At 36.7% G+C, this 18,609-nt stretch overlaps 1 protein-coding gene across 1 annotated transcript in view; it reads left to right on the forward strand.

The window, feature by feature from the left end:
* Positions 1-18,609, forward strand: part of QSOX2 (quiescin sulfhydryl oxidase 2) — a 38,695-nt gene that overhangs the window by 1,732 nt on the left and 18,354 nt on the right. Inside the window, exons 2-7 of the mRNA XM_074973489.1 lie at positions 7,446-7,546; positions 9,867-9,915; positions 11,163-11,271; positions 11,465-11,555; positions 15,079-15,224; positions 16,271-16,414. Of these exons, the coding sequence (XP_074829590.1) occupies positions 7,446-7,546; positions 9,867-9,915; positions 11,163-11,271; positions 11,465-11,555; positions 15,079-15,224; positions 16,271-16,414 (640 nt within the window). The remainder of the gene's footprint in view (positions 1-7,445; positions 7,547-9,866; positions 9,916-11,162; positions 11,272-11,464; positions 11,556-15,078; positions 15,225-16,270; positions 16,415-18,609) is intronic.

Genomic DNA, 18,609 nt, shown 5'->3' on the forward strand with positions numbered 1-18,609 from the left:
TTATTTTTATACATCAGCATGGCACCTTGTTCATTTTATGTACAAATAGCTTTCATTGCTTATAGTTAAAATGTATATTTTCTTACTAATAACTTTTTCAGTGACATTTTAAACTTCTCCAGTCCAGAACATTAATTTTTCATCAGCAGTCTGGCTTCTTGGATCACCAACCACAAGATTTATATCATCCTTGACATGAGTTTGCCTTTCCCTTCACATGAATTGAAAGACACATTTGAGAACCGTCTGGATGAACCCTAGCCCAGTTTGAGACAGCACTGGTGCTAATCTGGAGGGTGGGTCCATATGCAGCACATTCAGTGTGTTTCTCGCATATTACTTGACACTGTAATGAATTTTCACTTGTGGCCTTCTGGAAGACTGACTCTTACACAGTGTGGCTACTAATAGTGCTATCTCTCGCTTCTGTGCTCTTACAGTTAATAAGACACTCACGTCCTAGCACAAAGCAAAAACAAGTGCTTTATTCCAAAAGGGGGTATTGGGTAAGACTAACAATGGGGGAAATAGGCAGACATTCTGTGTGTGGTGTGAGACTGCACAACGTGCCAGCAGTCATGTAATAGTCATGACAGAATCATTTTGAAATAATCGGTATTTGATTTGTGTGCCAAAAAAGTTTGGTCACCCCTATCCCTAGGTGTGATGTGTATTTAGTCACGATATTATTATTTTACTATTTTTACTCATTGAGCTAGCAGTGACCGTCATCTCAGAGCCATATAGAATATACACCGGAAAGCTCGCTGCCACAAGTTGCTTTCAGTCCAATATGACATTACTGGTGACCAATCAAATACAAATACCTTAAAAAAAACTACCTGGGCGGTACATTAAGCTTGATGGACTGAACGGTAGAAATGTGGTTTGAAGAAGAATTTGAAAGAGAGGAGGTGGACGCTTGCCTCTGGAATAGAGGGTCTCCCAACTCTTAATAGCAAAATTGGGTGATTTCCAGAGAAATCTCTGCATGTTGGGACTTGTAAAGAAAGATACCCCTTTGTTCTCTTGTGAAATGATGATTTTAATGGAACGTCTTATTTGGAGCCATTGTCTGTGCTCAACTCAGCACCGTATGGGTTCCAATTATTAGTTTTGAAAAAGGCCTTTTGCTTTAAATGCATCAGAGCTGGCAGCTCTTTGCAAATATAACCATAGAGTTCAACTCAGCACTTCATAGGATTAGACCTTTGTTGAAACTTTATTTATATTATTGTGACCAACTGCGGGGTCGGGGGGAGCACCTTGTGGGAGGAGGGATTTGTGCTTCTAGCCACAGTCTGAAAATTTCACCCCTAAAAGATTTACTATTTTGTGATTGGCAGACTTTAATGCATTAGCAATTTGTGAGACCAAAATGGACACTACTAACAATGCAGTTGGTTAGGGCAGTGTCTGAAATAACTTTTCTGTCTTAGTGTCTGGAAAGGTGGTGTTAGTAGGAGACCCGTGGGAACTGCCACAATGAGGAAGGAAATGGAAAATATTTCACACGGGGAGACTACTCTGATTTATCTTTCATGGGTGTTTTACTCAAACACTAAAATGTGTTTCATATCTCCTGGCACTTGGCCACAGAAGTAAATTGTACTGATTTAACTAAATTGAGTTAGGAATTTGTTTTGTGAATTTGGTGCATCCCCTTTGTGTGGCTGCTCTTAGGGCTTGTCTACATGACAGCTGGAACCAAAAAAACTTTCCTCAAAATAACTAAGTGTGAATTATAACGAATTTGTTAAAGTGTGGACACGTTTATTTTGGATGAGGAGTGTCATATTTTGACTTGTTATATCAAACAGGGCACCTAAGCCAAAATAAATGCCCCCACACAAATTTACACTGAAATAAATAAAGATGTGATTTTTCAACCTATTTTAGGTATTTCAGTTGTAGTTACCACATTGACAAGACCCTATATGGATCTCTAAATCAATATAAGGCACTGTTATACAGAAACAGTGTCCTCCTTGTTTCTTAAATGAACACCTTTTCAGGAGAAGCTGTGTAGTTCAGGAATAGATTTTCATGCTAGTTATACACCTGATCAGCAGGGAATACTAATAGAGGGAAGCCCTGCAATGTCTCTTATCTGTTACTAAAAATTCATAATGGAGAATACTGCAATGCCTGTAGTACATAAGAGAAAAAGATTTGTGAAAAGGTGTTCCCCCTTTAGTAATGTTTTAATGTTAATATCTTGGATACTTTAGAATATTAAGTGGTGATAGGCTTCATAATCCAGTCAATTTGACCAGCCTTTGAATTTTTTATCGTTTGTACTTTTGTATTTGCAGGGATCTATAGGGGATGAAAATCAGCTTGCTGGCTGGAAAATTCTTCAGAATAAGTAGTCTTTGTTTAAATAATTTTACTGGATTTCCTTTTTCACACAGGATACACATTTGGGATACACATTGGGTCCTTACAGATTGGAGGATCTCTATCAGAAATTGTTTTCCATTGTTATCCCTAAGTTTCATTTTTGGAACAATTTCCAGTATATTTAAATGTATAGCAAAGTATGGCTGTTACTTTGGAAGCACTGGACTAAATTTGGCATGTGAGATGTGGCATGTTAAATTTTTAACTCTTTAGTAATGCAGTGTTGGAAAAATCTTGGTACTATTTTTCATTCTGCATTCATTGAAATCTATTTGGGCCTTTCCAGTAATACTAATATCACTTTAAAATCTAATATGCAGTAGTGTTGTATACAATCTAGGCTGCGTGTTACAGAGGTGAACAGAAGCATGGGTTTCACTTCCCTTAGAAAACTAAAGACTCTTTTATCAGAAGTGAATGCTAAACTGCACGCATCCCAGCTGGTGCTCTTTAACCCAAGTATTTAGCTAGTGATGGGCTTGCATTGTTGTAAAGTAGGCTATTTGCATTAAGTTTATAGTGCTTCTGTTCATTGTGTTTAGGGGGATCAAGACAGGTGGAAAATGGAGGAGGAATGGTAAAAGTTGAATGAGACAGATACCATGAAGCCAAACTTATTTTTTTAATTTTGTAGTTTAATTTGATAAAATAGACTGTTGTATCTTTTGTGTTCCTGTGAATACATGTCCATCTGCTCTAGGATGCTTATAGTTACTACTGGCGTCTGTTCAGCTGTCGGCATGTTCACTGCAATTGAAATTCTCAATCAGCTACCCCATCCTTCCTGATAAAAATGCAGGAGTTCTTTCAAAGAAAAACAAAGGTAACGCTAAATTTCAAAAGCAGCCTGGCATAGAAATGTCAATCAAGTTTTGAACTTAATGAAATTTTCATGTCCTTTGACACAGAGGCAAGTTTAACTTTAGTATGTTTTTAAATTAAAGGAGTTTGTTGATTCACAGGAATTTGTAAAAGAAAAAACTCCCAAAGACACCAGCATTAATGGAAATAGATGTATCTTCAACTTATGCCAAAGCTGTTTGGATTCTTCTTTCAGTATTTTAAAGTAACTACTTGAGGATTCTCCTTCGACATACTGGTGTAGTAGGGAGTGGCTTAAAAAGAAAATTCCTGAGTTCTTATGCATCCAGAAACAATTGTACAGATTAAGTCTTGTGTACATTCGGAGAACTTTGCTAGATACAGACAGCAGTGTTCAGAAATGGTGATCGGACACCAGAAATGGTTCTACTAGCACCCCACTTGACAGCCTTTTTCTAGCATGACTATGAAAGCACCATTTCTCTGCATAGTATAGGCAGACTTTTTTGGAAATGAGAGAGAATGGTGCTACCAGAGCCTGAGCTGTAAATTGCTTTCCACCCTTACCAAGTCCTGAAGCACAGTTTCTGAAACTGACTTATGTGTGCTGTGACCCCCAAACTTTGTAAAACTGTGTCTGGCTGTGAATTGCTTTAAAAATATTATAAGCCCTATTAAGTACATGGCCTTATTGTTTACTTTTGGGAAGAGGGAGGGAGAGCCTTAGCTTCATCTCCACATCTACACGGAAAAATAACTTGTAAGATAAAATTCAGTTTCTCCTACAGATGGATGCTTTTCCACAACTTTTTTTGTAAAGTATAGCAGTATAGGACAGCAAGAAGGGAGGCATATTACTGTAGCTTATGTCATTGAGCTGTTTCACTGTGAAACTGGAATAATAAACATTAATACAGCTTTTCATGTTGAATATTTCCTAAAATGTTTTTTCCTCAGATAAGTGTATGGTTGCCATCTGTTACACCAACTGGATGATAGTATTAACTATATTAGTTTAGTTATGTGCAATTTTGAGAATTCAGAACGATGTGATCTGTTGTTCCAGTGCAATTTGTATGATATTGTTTTTATTAGGGTTTGAAATTACCTACTGAAGCTAGTCGGATTAAGCTGATTGCACAACATAGCATGAAACGTCACTATGATTTTGCTTATTGATCATGATGCAGACATTTTAAAGTTTTCTCTCCTTTTGTCCTTCATACTGTGTTATGGTTTATCACTAATGAAAAATCCCTGATTATTCATAGATGGATACCCTATCTTCGTAATAATAAAATGAATACTTTATCCTTATAGAAAGAATAGCTTGGTGAGCACATTGTTATGCTGAAAATATTGATCTGTAGATGTGGAATGTGTCAACCATTCTAAGTCAGCAATATTATACAAGTTATTCTTTTTCGGGGAAGTGAACAATAGCTTTCTGCTTCTATAAAGAGGGAGTTTATAGTGGATTTATATTTTGGGAGTAGGGAAGAAAGTATCCAGAGATTTGACTGTATTTCAGATCGGTCTTCAATCCAACAGTCAGTACCTGAAGACAAAAGAAACTATTTCCTGTAAATATTATTGCTTTTTCTCAGCGCTAGGTGATGATTTTACCAGGATAGAAAGATTTAGAATTCTTGCAAGAAGTGTGTGAATAATTCTATGACATACCATTGGCTCCAAGTTTTATAAGCTATGTTGTACCTTCAGTGCAGAGTACTAAAAACTTGTACCACTTGTGCATGCATTTAATTGGGTAAGGGATTGCAACAACACTCATTTCTTCAGCCTAGAAATAAACTTTGGGAGAGGCAGTTATTAAGACCATAACTTTCCCAATCCACTCAGTGTGTCAAAAAGGTGAGAGAGTCCTTTTTAAGTCTCTGCCATTGCTGTCCTGAGGACAGCAAGCATTGATGCTTTTTGTCAGACACTTTTTGGTGTGCTGTGAGAATTCTGCATGAACAATCCAGTTTGAGCCTACAAAGCAATATTTGAGGCTGTTCAAACTGTTCCTGTAGTCTGCCAGATGAAAATAGAATGGAATTAATTATAAACAAATCCTTCTGGAAAATGCCTTGAGTTATGATACTGCTGTAAGAATTTGTCTGTCAATGGTCTTTTGCCTGTCTATCCAAAGAGAGACTACATCCTATTAAGTTATGGATATAGCCCAAAAAATTGTTTGTAAACTTGTTTTGTTCAGTCTAGCGTTTTTGACATGACATTAAGGTTGCACTAATTACAGTAAAAGTTACCTAGCTCTTCTTTATGGTTGCTAAGTTTAGAACTCTGGGGCAAAAATATACAGACAATTCTAAAGTTCTTGATGTAAAGCTGACAACAGGAAAGGAGTACTTGTGGCACCTTAGAGACTAACCAATTTATTTGAGCATAAGCTTTCGATGCATCCAATGAAGTGAGCTGTAGCTCACGAAAGCTTATGCTCAAATAAATTGGTTAGTCTCTAAGGTGCCACAAGTACTCCTTTTCTTTTTGCGAATACAGACTAACATGGCTGTTACTCTGAAAGCTGACAACATGAATTTATCCGTTTGCTTTAGTACCACACGTAGGCATAGGACTTAAATGTCAACTGTGTTTGAATAGCGAAGGATCCAAAAGCTTGGATGCCTGTGTGAACTATCCAAGCTACTTGGAGCTTCAAAATTGAGTTGGAAATCTCACAAGAACAGCTTGATTTGCAGCATTTTGGAATTTACACTTCACAGTCCCTGGAGGGCATATGTGGGCAAAAACAACAGAGGAAATATGTCAAGTTAACATCTTTAAAAATATCTGAATAAAGTTTTGGATGAAAATTTTGAGGGACAATGGTGTTAATTTATCTGAGCCAGTTCACTCATCCCTAATAAGCGTATTCTATCAAACAACAAAATGAGTAATGAAAATGAGTGATAATGATCCTTTTCCAAATGTCAAGCCTTTTATTTTTGGCCTCCGACAAGAAACACACATTTCTTTAAAGGCCATTAAAGAATGATTAAAATGATGGTACAGCAAGGAAAGTGACCTATGCTATTTCTTGTTTCCTATTGCGGGGGAGGACATGCTGGAGATGGGACCTTTTCAATGCTGAGGGATGGCTTTTGAAGCTCCCTCCTTGAGGATGTCCAGAGTTGTCATGGCTGTTTTCCAATTTCTCTGGGTTAGTTATGGACATTTAATGTTCCCTTGTTTCCTGCTATTATTCTACATAGGTAGGGGGGGAAGGCTGTTGGGGAGTGGGAGTTGCAACATAATTTTATTTTTAAAAGATTGAATATTTTTCTGTACAGTGCACAAGTATCTCTTAGCAATGAAGCTTAATACATTTAAATGTTTACTGGCAGCATGTACTTCACCATATTACTTTAAAATACCGATAAAGGGGGAAAGAAAACTATTAAAGGCCTCCAAAGGTTCTCTCATCAAAATTGTTTGTGTAAGAATGTTTCAAGCTATTTATCATTCTAAATATTTATTCTCAATAAAACTCTTTACAAAACTTGAAACTACACCCCAATTAATCTTCATGGTGCTGTATTTGCTCAGATATCTTCCAGTTGCATCCAACAGGCTCTTGGATAGCACTTACACCTAAGAGCACCGTCATTAATCAAAATGTGAGCTTTGTGGTTTAATTAGGCATTGCACCATTTTGTAAGCCTCTGAATAAGTTACAAGTTCAGCAAAAAGCAGGTCTATGTTACCATCAGCTCTGATAGATTATACATCATCTATGTAACCATGTAACTGAAAGCCATGCAGATGGGTAGCCATTATGTTCATCTTTGAAAACTGACATGAAGAATACAATTAACTGAGTACTGAACTTAGCTGATTGGATAAACCAGAGAATACAGTACCTACCATTTGTTAGTGTTGGGTTGGGCCCTGTTTCATCCACTTGAACTGAGTAATGCCAGCAGCCTTAGAGATAAGTTTAATTGTTTGCTTTGGATTTCTTTAGATTTGTTGAAAATACTTCTCTCCATTGTGGTAGATGTCATCTTTAGTTAGTTTTCAAAACTAATCAGCCAAATTATTGTTGAGGGTGCAAATGCAGGACAGACGACTTGATCTTACCCCATTGAAGTCGGTGAGAGTTTTGCCATTGACTTCCATGGGAGCCAGAGCATGACCTAAGATAGGATGCCTGGTCACCGCTGCACCAAAAAGTAAATGTATTTTTTATTTATTTTCAGACTGGGAACCTGCCATCAGGATTGGTGTGCTGGATTGCGGGGAGGAAGAGAACTATGAGACCTGTAAAGAATATGGTATTCTCTACTATCCAACTTTTAGGGTAAGTAGCACGATATACAGCATTAGGCAAATGGTGGTCATTCCATTTTTAAAAAAAATACTTGCTTTAAATCTCAAACGGTTTCTATTATTCCATGTTCCAAACTACAACTGTTGAACCTGCTGCCTGTAGTTAAAAACAGAGCAAACTTACTTAACCAGAATATTGTGTACTTGTTCTTGGATCTGGGTGCTTTCTTTTTCTTCTGCAAAGATTCTTGTGATTATAATAAAAGATGCTTTCAGGCTCTGTTAATCAATAGAATGGAATAGATGATGCAATTATCTGAATCAGCTGGGCTTATGATTGTCCTAAACACTGAATTAGAATTTTTCGAACATAAGAGACATGGCACCAGAAAGCAATATATTCTTTTAAAGCATTTTTGTCTCCCATCATTAAGGTATCTGGATGCAATTTATGTGTTAGCTGTTAACCATGTAAAGATCCATATATAGTAAACAACATTAATAGAGTTATACATTTTGTCTCAGTTAGTGACATGAGGATAAATCCAGTAGTTTAAAACTGATACATCAGGGACAAACATGGAATCAAGTAGCTGATTTCATGAGGGACTGTGTGTTAGTTAGTGTTGTAATCTTTGAATCAATCCTTCACTAGCCTCATATCATTCTTAATTTTTTACTTCACAGTTTACTTAAATTGAATTTAAAAATACTTTCTACTGTTTGCCAAGAGAATCAGGAACTGTGTTTAATATGGAAATTTTGCATCTAAGGATGAAAATGAACTTCTGTATTTGCCATACTACCAATCTTCCCTGTTGTATGTAATCATCATTATCATTATTTACCCCATGTGAAAATAAAATGGGGGACAAGGAGAATCTCAATAAAAAGTTTGTAGTGTGAGAAGAGAGGTGTTATAATATAAAAACTGTTTGTTCTTCTGATGTTGGGGAAAAACAATAGTGATTTTTTTCTTCTATCATGTTGTGAGGCCAAAACGTGACTCGTTTCTTCCCAAAGCACAGTATGTTTTGTTTTTTAAAATAGGTAGAAGTTACGTTGCATTATGTATTTTGTTTTAACCACAAGAGGGAGGTAAGACTGTTTAGGGTGTGAGCAGTATTCTTTAGCACAGAATCATAGAATTGCAGGGCTGGAAGGGACCTCGAGAAGTCATCTAGTTCAGCCCCGCATGCTGAGTCAGGACCAAGTAAACCTAGACCATCCCTGACAAAACCTCCGGTGATGGGGATTCCACAACGTCCCTTGGTAACCTATTCCAGTACTTTACTTATCTTTATAGTTAGAAAGTTTATCCTAATACCCAATGTAAACCCCTTGCTGCAGATTGATTGCTTCTTGTCCCACCTTCAGGGGACATGAAGAACAATTGCTCACTATCCTATTTATAACAGCCCTTAGCATATTTGAAGATTTACCATGTCCTCCGTTAGTCTTCTTTTCAGAACATGCCTGTTTTTTTAACGCTTCCTCATAGGTCAGGTTTTCTAAACTTCTTTATCATATTTTGTTGCTCTGGACTGTTTCCTTAAAATGTGGGGCCCAAATCCGGACACAGCTCAGGCAACACAAGTGCCGAGTAGATCAGGACAATCGCATCCTGTGTCTTATATATGACATCCCTAATAATACACCCCAGGATATTAGCAACTGCACTGTAGCGTTGGCTCCTATTCAGTATGTGATCCACTGTAACCCACAGCTCCTTCTCAGAAGTACTACTGCCTAGCCAGTTATTCCCCATTTTATATTTGTGCATTTAATTTTTCCTGTGTAACTTTGCAGTTGTCTTTATTGGCTTGCATTGTGTTGATTTCAGACCAGTTGTCCAATTTATCAAGTATATCCATCAGTTAATAGTTTTGCTTAGTAAATCATCGGTATGAGTCAACCTCTCGATCCTAACCTTGTCTATGAAGTTGGAGACTTCAGTTGAATTTTTTCAGAATGCCTCTGAAAATTGTTTTTTCTGAGAAAATCTATACAGAATTTTATAAGTCAAAAATTTCTATAAATTTAACAAACTAGTGAGATAAGAGTTTGATTGTTTAAGGATCAGTGGGCAAGATCCACAGCTGGTGTAAATCAGCAATCATTATACCCACACTAGCTGAGGATCAGCCCTTGGAATTTACCAGGCAAGAGTAAAATTTCCGTTGTATATTCTGCTTGTCTGTAAGCTAAGTAACAATATGTGATGAATTAAAACTGTAAAAAGCAAGAACTCATGAAAATTGTGTTCTGCCTCTGCACTGAGCTTTCCTGAAGTACTTTTTCCCCTTGAGCCGTGAGTTGTCTTCAAAGGAATGTTTTTTTTCACCCCACAGTACTTCAAAGCATTTACAAAGCAGTTCACAACTGGGGAAAATTACAAAGGTAAGAAAACCCCACTCTAACCTATCTCAAAAGCATTTATCCTACTATCCCAGAGTACATTCTATAATAAACAAGATTTCTTTACCCATCAATAAAATTCAGACATCCCTAGGTGGAATACACAGGCTCTTTAACAGCACAGTAAGCAACTATTTAGAATAGAAGGTTAAAAATACCCTTTGAAAATGAAACTGCAGGGAAAATTTTAGATGGCAGAATGTAATTGCTAGAGTTTACATTTGTCCAGGACAGTAGAGTTAACACCCCTGTGCTTTTAAAATACGTTGTAGTATTTAATTGTTACAAGTGGGCAGATCCTTCATTTTAAATCTCATTTAAAAAAAAACCACACGCTTCTCAGCAGCATGGTGTCCCTATTGAAGCACTTGCTTGGCTCTGACTTCAATGGAAGATTGCCACCTTCTGATTTACCAGCACTACTTTCTCCAACACCTGAATTTATTAGAAGTCCTTTATCACACCTTGAAGTGGTCTGGCTACAGACTAAAGTAACACATCTTTTCGATTGGACTAACATATAAAAGGCTAGAGGTCAGAAAACAGACCACCTGCACCATTAACCCTTCTGGTAGAATATTATTGCAATTGTACCTGCTTTTTTTTTAGCGTTTGGGAGGGGGTTGCTTTTGTTGACAAAAAAGTTTAAGGAATCTGTTTTTAGGCTCTCTCCTCCCTCCCCCCTCCCCCCCCCGATTTCAAAGCTTAAGTTAAATTCAAAAACCCTTTATTATTTATTATTATTATTTATTATTAATTTCCCTTTGTGGCTGGTTGTTACCTTACCTGGGCCATTTGTTAAGAGCCTTACACCAGTGGCTCAAATTTTCAATGCTTGCTGTTACCCAGCATGCAAACAAAAAGCGTTCATTTGGTCACTGAACATCTCCATTGCAAAAAAGCTGCTTGAACTCCTGCCACTATAAGCGTTGTTTATGTGTGAGTATAGACCTGTATGAAGCAAGATGATAGTGTGTTGAAAACCCTGATGAGAGGCAGGTCAGCTGTTTTGAGTTAGTTTTTTTTTTTTAAAGCTCTTGGGGAAAACAACTTTTACAAAAAGTCTGCAAACTTAATCTTGCAAATAAAAGTACTTTTACCCCCTCCTAAAACAAACATTGTCACCTAGCTTTTTAAGTAAAAAACCCCTCAAAACTGAGAATGAGACAACCTGAACTTAGTGATACTTTTCTGTCTTCTGAATAGTTCTTTATTTATCTGTTTTTTAGCAGGGTCAGATCGCGAGCTCCAAACTGTTCGTCAGATGATGATTGATTTTCTACAGAACCATTCTCAAGAATCAAGACCACCTGCTTGCCCTCCCTTAGATCCAATTCCGTAAGAATCTTGTTTGAAATAACACAAAATATTGTACACTTAGTATGCTACTCAAATAAAATGTCAAGACGGTTTCCAAGGATAAAGAATGTTTTTGTATTTCTGTTTAACAAATACTTAGAGTAAGTTCATGTTGTGGGCAATGAGAACATTGAATTCTTCATGTACTAAATAGTTTTTCTTTTCTTAAAAGGTCCAGTGAGATTGCTTCTCTTTTTGACAAGAGTAGCCATCATTATACTGCCATTGTGGTTGAAAGTAGTAACTCCTATGTTGGGCGAGAGGTAATGTGTGACTTGTGAATTTAATCCAATATTTAAATCATGAATATTACAATTGGGGTTATATTTTATTCAGTCAGTGGAACTATGCATGTGAATAAAGGTGCGACTGCTTGCAGGATTGGCACGTAAGTAGTGAAAGCCAGATCATATGCATTTAGAATATGACTAAGCCACGTGATGCCATAAGACATTGGCTTTTAGTTTAGTCACAGAGAGGAGTGCGTTTTTTAAAGAAATGCAGTGTTACTTTTCTGGCTATTTGGATTCCTTTCATTCCTTAGTAGAAGTTTAGTTTATCCTCCTCAATATTAGCAAAATACTTCTGTCAAACCTCACATCATCACAGGAAAAATATTTCAGATCATGAATGACATTGCTTTATCACTATTAGAGAACCATTCATAAAGTTTGTTCCTGTTGGTCTGCTTTTGCAACATAGTTATTTTACTTTAATCTGTATGATATACTGTGTGTCTATGTGGTCCATACATCACACTAATTAAAATAGAAAAGCCACCAAAACCAAGACAATACAGAATATTGTAGTAAAACTCTTGGATGATGATCTTAGCTCAGTTTGTGCTGAGGTGTAGTAGACTCTGCAGGAATTGTATGATACTACATTTAGGGTATTGCATATCCTGTATGTTGTTATAATGTGGAAATAGGCTATGTTTTTATTGAATGTCTCAAATTGGCCCAAGCTGCTTATGTTTCTTGGAGTCAGGGCCTAATTGCCCATTTAAATCTTATAACAGATTGTTGTGTGTGATGGATGTCAATCAGTGAAGCAGTTAAATATGTCATTGTAGCAAGTAAGTGAGGTAAGAACCCCTCTGGGGTACTTGGCACTTCCAAAGGAAGGCTAAGTAAAGACACAGCACGGTCTTTTGCAGCAGAAAAGGGCCAATAAAATGCCAGACTGAAACAAGCTGCTTGGTGGGAGGGATGTAGATAATGCCAGTGCTAGCAGTGGGCTATACAACTTAGTCCTTGCCTCAAGGAGATGACCATCTACTCCTGCATATAAATCTTTCTCTACGTGAATGGGTAGCTTTATGTGCCACATTGCCTAATTAAATGTGAAACTTAAGGACACTGACAAAATGTTGTGCCATCATTCTAGTGTAGACTGGATAGTAAGTGTATTCAGCATCTTGAACTGAGGTCTGAGGAAGTGGAGAATTAAATTTATATTAAATTTAGTTTGGCCCCATTTCACAATCTAAAGAGCTACGGTTAGCCTACACAACTTTTGATAGTTTTCTACTACTGCCAAAATCTAGGATAAGTAACGAAAACAAATTGCATGATTACTAGGCATAATCTGTTTAGAAACATGCAGTGTGTGTTTGACCGTTCTGATTACATTAGACAAGGAGCTGGCTAGTGGCAAAACCGGAGTTATTTGAGCTCAGAAAAATGGAAGCCAGTGCCTGAAAAACTGGCTTTAAAATCCTTGTATGTATGTAACATGTCATCACAGACCAGTGGGTGTGTGACAGATATCATCTTATCTGTGTTTGGAGGCTTCTCCAGGACATTTCGTCTGTCTGTCTGTCTCTCTCTCTCATATGTGGTCTTTAGACATGTGAGACTTGAGGGGGGGAAGTCAGGATGGGCTAAGGAAAAATCCTACAGCTCAGAAGACAAGAAAAAATAGTTTTCCCCCAGTGAAGTAAAATTTCTGTTGAACAGAAATTGTTAGTGTCCATGTTGGAATACTAATAAATACTAGGGCTGTTGAGAGATTAAAAAAATTAATTACATGATGAAACAATAATAGAATACCATTTATTTAAATATTTTTGGGTGTCTTCTACATTTTCAAATATATTGATTTCAGTTACAACAGAGAATACAAAGTGTACAGTGTTCACTTAATATTTATTTTATTACAAATATTTGCACTGTAAAAAACAAAAGAAATAGTATTTTTCAGTTCCCCCATTACAAGTACTGTAGTTGAACTTACAAATGTAGAATTATGTACAAAAAAACTGCATTCAAAACCAAAACAATGTAAAACTTTAGAGCCTACAAGTCCACTCAGTCCTACTTCACATTCAGCCAATTGCTCAGACAAACAAGTTTGTTTACATTTACGGGAGATACTGCTGCCTGCTTCTTGTTTACAATGTCACCTGAAAGTGAGTACAGGTGTTTGCATGGCACTGTTGTAGCTGGCGTCGCAAAATATTTATGTGCCAGATGCGCTAAAGATTCATATGTCTCTTCATGCTTTAACCACCGTTTCAGAGGATATGCATCCATGCTGATGATGGGTTCTGCTCGATAACGATCCAAAGCAATATGGACCGACGCATGTTCATTTTCATCATTTGAGTCAGTTGCCACCAGCAGAAAGTTGATTTTCTTTTTGGTGGTTCGGGTTCTGTAGTTTCCGCATCGGAGTGTTGCTCTTTTAACTCTTCTGAAAGCATTCTGCACACCTCGTCCCTCTCAGATTTTGGAAGACACTTCAGATTCTTAAATCTTGGGTCGAGTACTGTAGCTATCTCTAGAAATCTCACATTGGTACCTTCTTTGCATTTTGTCATATCTGCAGTGAAAGTGTTCTTAAAACAAACAATGTGTGCTGGGTCATATAACGCGAAATATATGGCAAAAAGTTGGTAAAACAGAGCAGGAGACATACAATTCTCCCCCAAGGAGTTCAGTCACAAATTTAATTAACGCATTATTTTTCTAACCAGTGTCATCAGCATGGAAGCATGTCCTCTGAAATGGTGGCTGAAACATGAAGGGGCATATGAATGTTGGGCATATGAATGTTTAGCATATCTGGCACGTAAATACCTTGCAGTGCTGGCTACAAAAGTGCCATGTGAACGCCTGTTCTCACTTCAAGTGACATTGTAAGTAAGAAATGGGCAACATAATGTCACATAAATGTAAACAAACTTGTTTGTCTTAGAGATTGGCTGAACAAGAAGTAGGACTGAGTGAATTTACAGGCTCTAAAGTTTTACGTTGTTTTGTTTTCGAGAGCAGTTTATGTAACAAATTTCTAAATTTATAAATTGCACTTTCACAATAAAGAGATCACACTACAGTACTTTTATGAGGTGAGTTTGAAAAATACTATTTCTTTTGTTTATCATTTTTAGAGTGCAAATATTTGTAATAAAAAATAATAAAATATAGGCAGCCAGTACACTTTGTATTCTGTGCTGTAATTTAAATAAATATATTTGAAAATGTAGAAAAACACCCAAAATATTTAATAAATATCAATTGATATGCTATTGTTTAACTGAGATTAATCACAATTAATTTTTTTAATCGCGATTAATTTTTTTGAGTTAATCGCGTGAGTTAATTGCAATTAATCGACAGCCCTAATAAATAGACGTACTTGGTGAATAGTAAGGTGGTTTTATCATCAGCTTAGTTTACTTAAAAGTATGGTGCACTCCCTATAATATACTTGTCCTTTCTTACAAGAATTGGATATTCTTTGAACAATATGTAACTCTTGTGTTGTCTTCTCATCACCCAGGTGATTTTAGACTTGATTCAGTATGAAAACATTATGGTAAAGAGAGTGCTGAATTCTGATAAGGCTTTTCTAGAGAAACTTGGTATTACCTCAGTCCCTTCATGTTATCTGATCTATCCAAATGGGTCCCATGGATTAATTAACATGTAAGTACTATATATCTGTAAGGGATACTTGCAGGACTTTGAGGAGTTCAGTTAAGCTTTAAAACCGTTGCCTTAGTTTCCTTGCATACAAGTTAATGTATTTGATAACCAGGTTTTATTTGTGTATTTAAATAAAGGCAATGTATCCCAATATGTGATCAGTACATTTTATTGATCGATGTTTAATGTTCAGACTCTTCATATTTGAAGAGACTATCTCAGACCTTGTTGAGACAGCTATTCCATTGCGTATGAAAAATATCCTGTTCATATTTAATAATCTTATACTTATACAGCTGACTCTCTGCAGGAGTTTACAATGCACTGAAATGGACTAAGAGAACAAAAAATAGATTTCTCCCTCATCTTGGAGAAAAAACAAAATGCTGTAGTGCTTGGTTATAACTTCACTGCAGTGGTGAGTTTAGACTGCTCACAAACTTGCTTGTAAAATGAGTGCTAAAGAAGAATACTCCATCTGTGAAATAGAAATTCCAGGCTGATGGTGTCAGTGCAAAGCGTTCAGAAAATATAAGCTGTTGAGCAGTAGCTAGTGACATGCTGATAGTCTAGTGATGTTGATAAACAGGAGATCATTGAGGTTTTGGGAAGAGACTCTGTATTAGTCGTGTCTTCCACGGCCACCAGTCAGTATCACTGACTCATTACTGTGATGCCTTTGAGGGGAATATGTATGGTTTGGGACAAATCTGAAATAAAAATATTAAGTACCAAATCACACACATCCTACTCAGTCAAATCACCGGTTGGATTCAGTGGAAGTGAACAAATAAGGTGTACAAATATGACCTGAAGTCTTTATGAAAATGGGATGTTGCTGTTAGTTTGAATAGTATTGCAAGCCACTGGTCCTAATTATTTTTGCTGCTGCTTTTAAAATTTGCAAACTTGCTGCCTTTTACCAAACTTGTAAAACAAAGAGTAAAGAAAACCAAATCTCGTATTTCACAGATATATTAAACTGTTCCTGTCAATCATTTAGCTTGAGCTGATTTTTAACCCTTATACTGTCCTTTCATATGCAGTTTGAAGCCTCTTCGGTCTTTCTTTTCTTCCTATTTAAAATCACTGCCTGGTGTGAGAAGAAAACTTGTTTCACAACTTCCTCTACCAAAAAAGCAAAATAAACAGGAGGGCGCAGAAATCAAGACATGGAAGGAATTTGATAAGTAAGTGATGCTGTTGAGCTTCAGTTTAATGGTTGGTAGTTAAAATCCACAGTTATTATTGCTAAGTGGGAAGCTATAAAATAATTTATTTTAACATCTTACTGTAGCTGAAAGCTTTATTTGATTCCATAAATACTCAAAGGATACACCCGGAATTGAATAGCTGAACTACCACATGGTGACTTGCTGAGCAGAACAAAGGGATTGTGTGTGAATATTAAAGGGATCCGAGCACTGAAATGTCTTACAGATCACATTGTACAGCATTGCTTTCATTTGTTTCTTCAGCAGGATCCTTTTCACAATATACTAGATACAATGGTAAATTAATTCAGCCCTAGCAGCAAAGATGTAATACTCTAGTTAGTGAATGTACCTTTCTTGCAATTATGTATGACTGATGTTTTAGGGATTTTAAAGACGCTTCAAGCAATATTTTCAATATGCGTTTGGAGCAAATGTCTGCATTTCTCTGGAAGAAAGTTCTATTAGAGACCGTTTTTATTTTAAACGCATGTTTTACTTAAAAAAAAAAAAAAAAAAAATCCAGAGCTCAGTTCTGCTTCCATTGGTGTCAGTGTGAGCAGGATTGAGGATCAAACTAGTATCTGAAATGTAGGGTTCACTAGTTTATTTTTTATTGGAAAACTTTAGCTTGTAAATCAATATCCCAGAGAAAAATAAAATCAGTATTAAAAATTTTAACAAGTTTTTGGCAAACCTACAGAAAACAGTGAACCCAATATTTGTTTGTATAATGGTGAGTCAAGACACCACTAGAAAGTGTTAGGTAAATGCATATACATTAGAGATCTCTAAAGTCACCAGAAAAGATGTTTATCAGACCAAATCCACTTAGGTTTATGTTCACCCTCTGAGTGTTTGAGAGAAGGATACAAGAGCTTTGCACTGAGATAATCCTTCAGCATCTTTAGCTGGAAAAGATGTAGGACTGAGTGCTTCCATTTTGTACTTATTTTCATTTTTTGTTACGGTTACTATTAAAGTGTCAGCCCTGTTTGTTTTGTTTTTTGACAGATGGCTGTCATTTTCTTTTACCAGTTTATATAGAATATTGTGTTTTGATAACTGATTTTTGTAGCTAATGAGTATCTTATTAACTTGAATGATTCTATCAATCTTGGTGCTTGTACAATACAATTTTTTATAAAAGATCACTATATAAGTATCTCCCAGCTAGATTGTTTGTGTGCTTGATGATTTAATACTGACAAGTCAACAGACCTACTAATAAACTTTTTATAACTGTTATTAAGTGAATACATTTTTTACTAAAGAGGTGACACTTGGCCACTCGGAATATGTCTGTAGTCTGTATCATTCAGAATGCAGCTGTCACAGTTCCCGAGATACCTGTATCTCTAACCTCTTCATGGCCTCTATGAGGGGATGCGACTTGGGTCTCTAGCCAGCCCCTTTCTTGCGGGAGCCAACATTCCTCCCCTTCCAGACAGGGGATTTAGGCTAAAATCCCTAATGCAATTCACTTTGATCACCTTAGCAGGTCTGAGTTTAGTTCAGCACCTGACATCTTGCTCTCTCTCAGGGGCTATGACAGGGTTAACCAATGTCCAGCCAGCCTTCATAAATCAAGTATTTATTTGGAACCAAAAGCGTTATAGAGAAAACATATCTTGAAAACAATAAACAGCTTATATGCCTGCCTCCCTTACCAGGTATCACCCGTCTTCAACATGGAGATGCTGGTAGATTTCAAACTCTTTCCGCGGGCTGTGTCCTTCCTGTCATAGCCTTTTGTCAGTTCTTGAGTCTAGTGAGAGTGACCTCCCTCCTGTAGCAGGCTTGGCAGTTCTTTGTTTGATAACCTCTTTCAACCAGTTCAAAGCAGGGTAGTTCATTTTCCTCATGTGTGGTGCCTTTCCAGACTTGTTTACCTGCCTAGGTATTTACATTAATTATTCCCCAGTAATTTTAGTTCCTGATAATTCATTCATGCTTAGGTGACTTCCACACAGTCACTCCCTTGTCTCAAAAAAGAAATTAACCCCTACACACATGGCAGAACAATACAAAGGGAGAGGGGAAACTGAGTCTCCCACTTTTTTTCATAAAAATAAATCAGAAGTTTCCCAGTTCTCCACTGCAGCTTTTCATGTGTTTTTAAGTGTTCTGTTATCATTATGCAACCATTGTTGTCAGAATAAGCTGGTTTT

Source organism: Natator depressus, chromosome 16 (assembly GCF_965152275.1).
Source record: "Natator depressus isolate rNatDep1 chromosome 16, rNatDep2.hap1, whole genome shotgun sequence".
Lineage (NCBI taxonomy): Eukaryota > Metazoa > Chordata > Testudines > Cheloniidae > Natator > Natator depressus.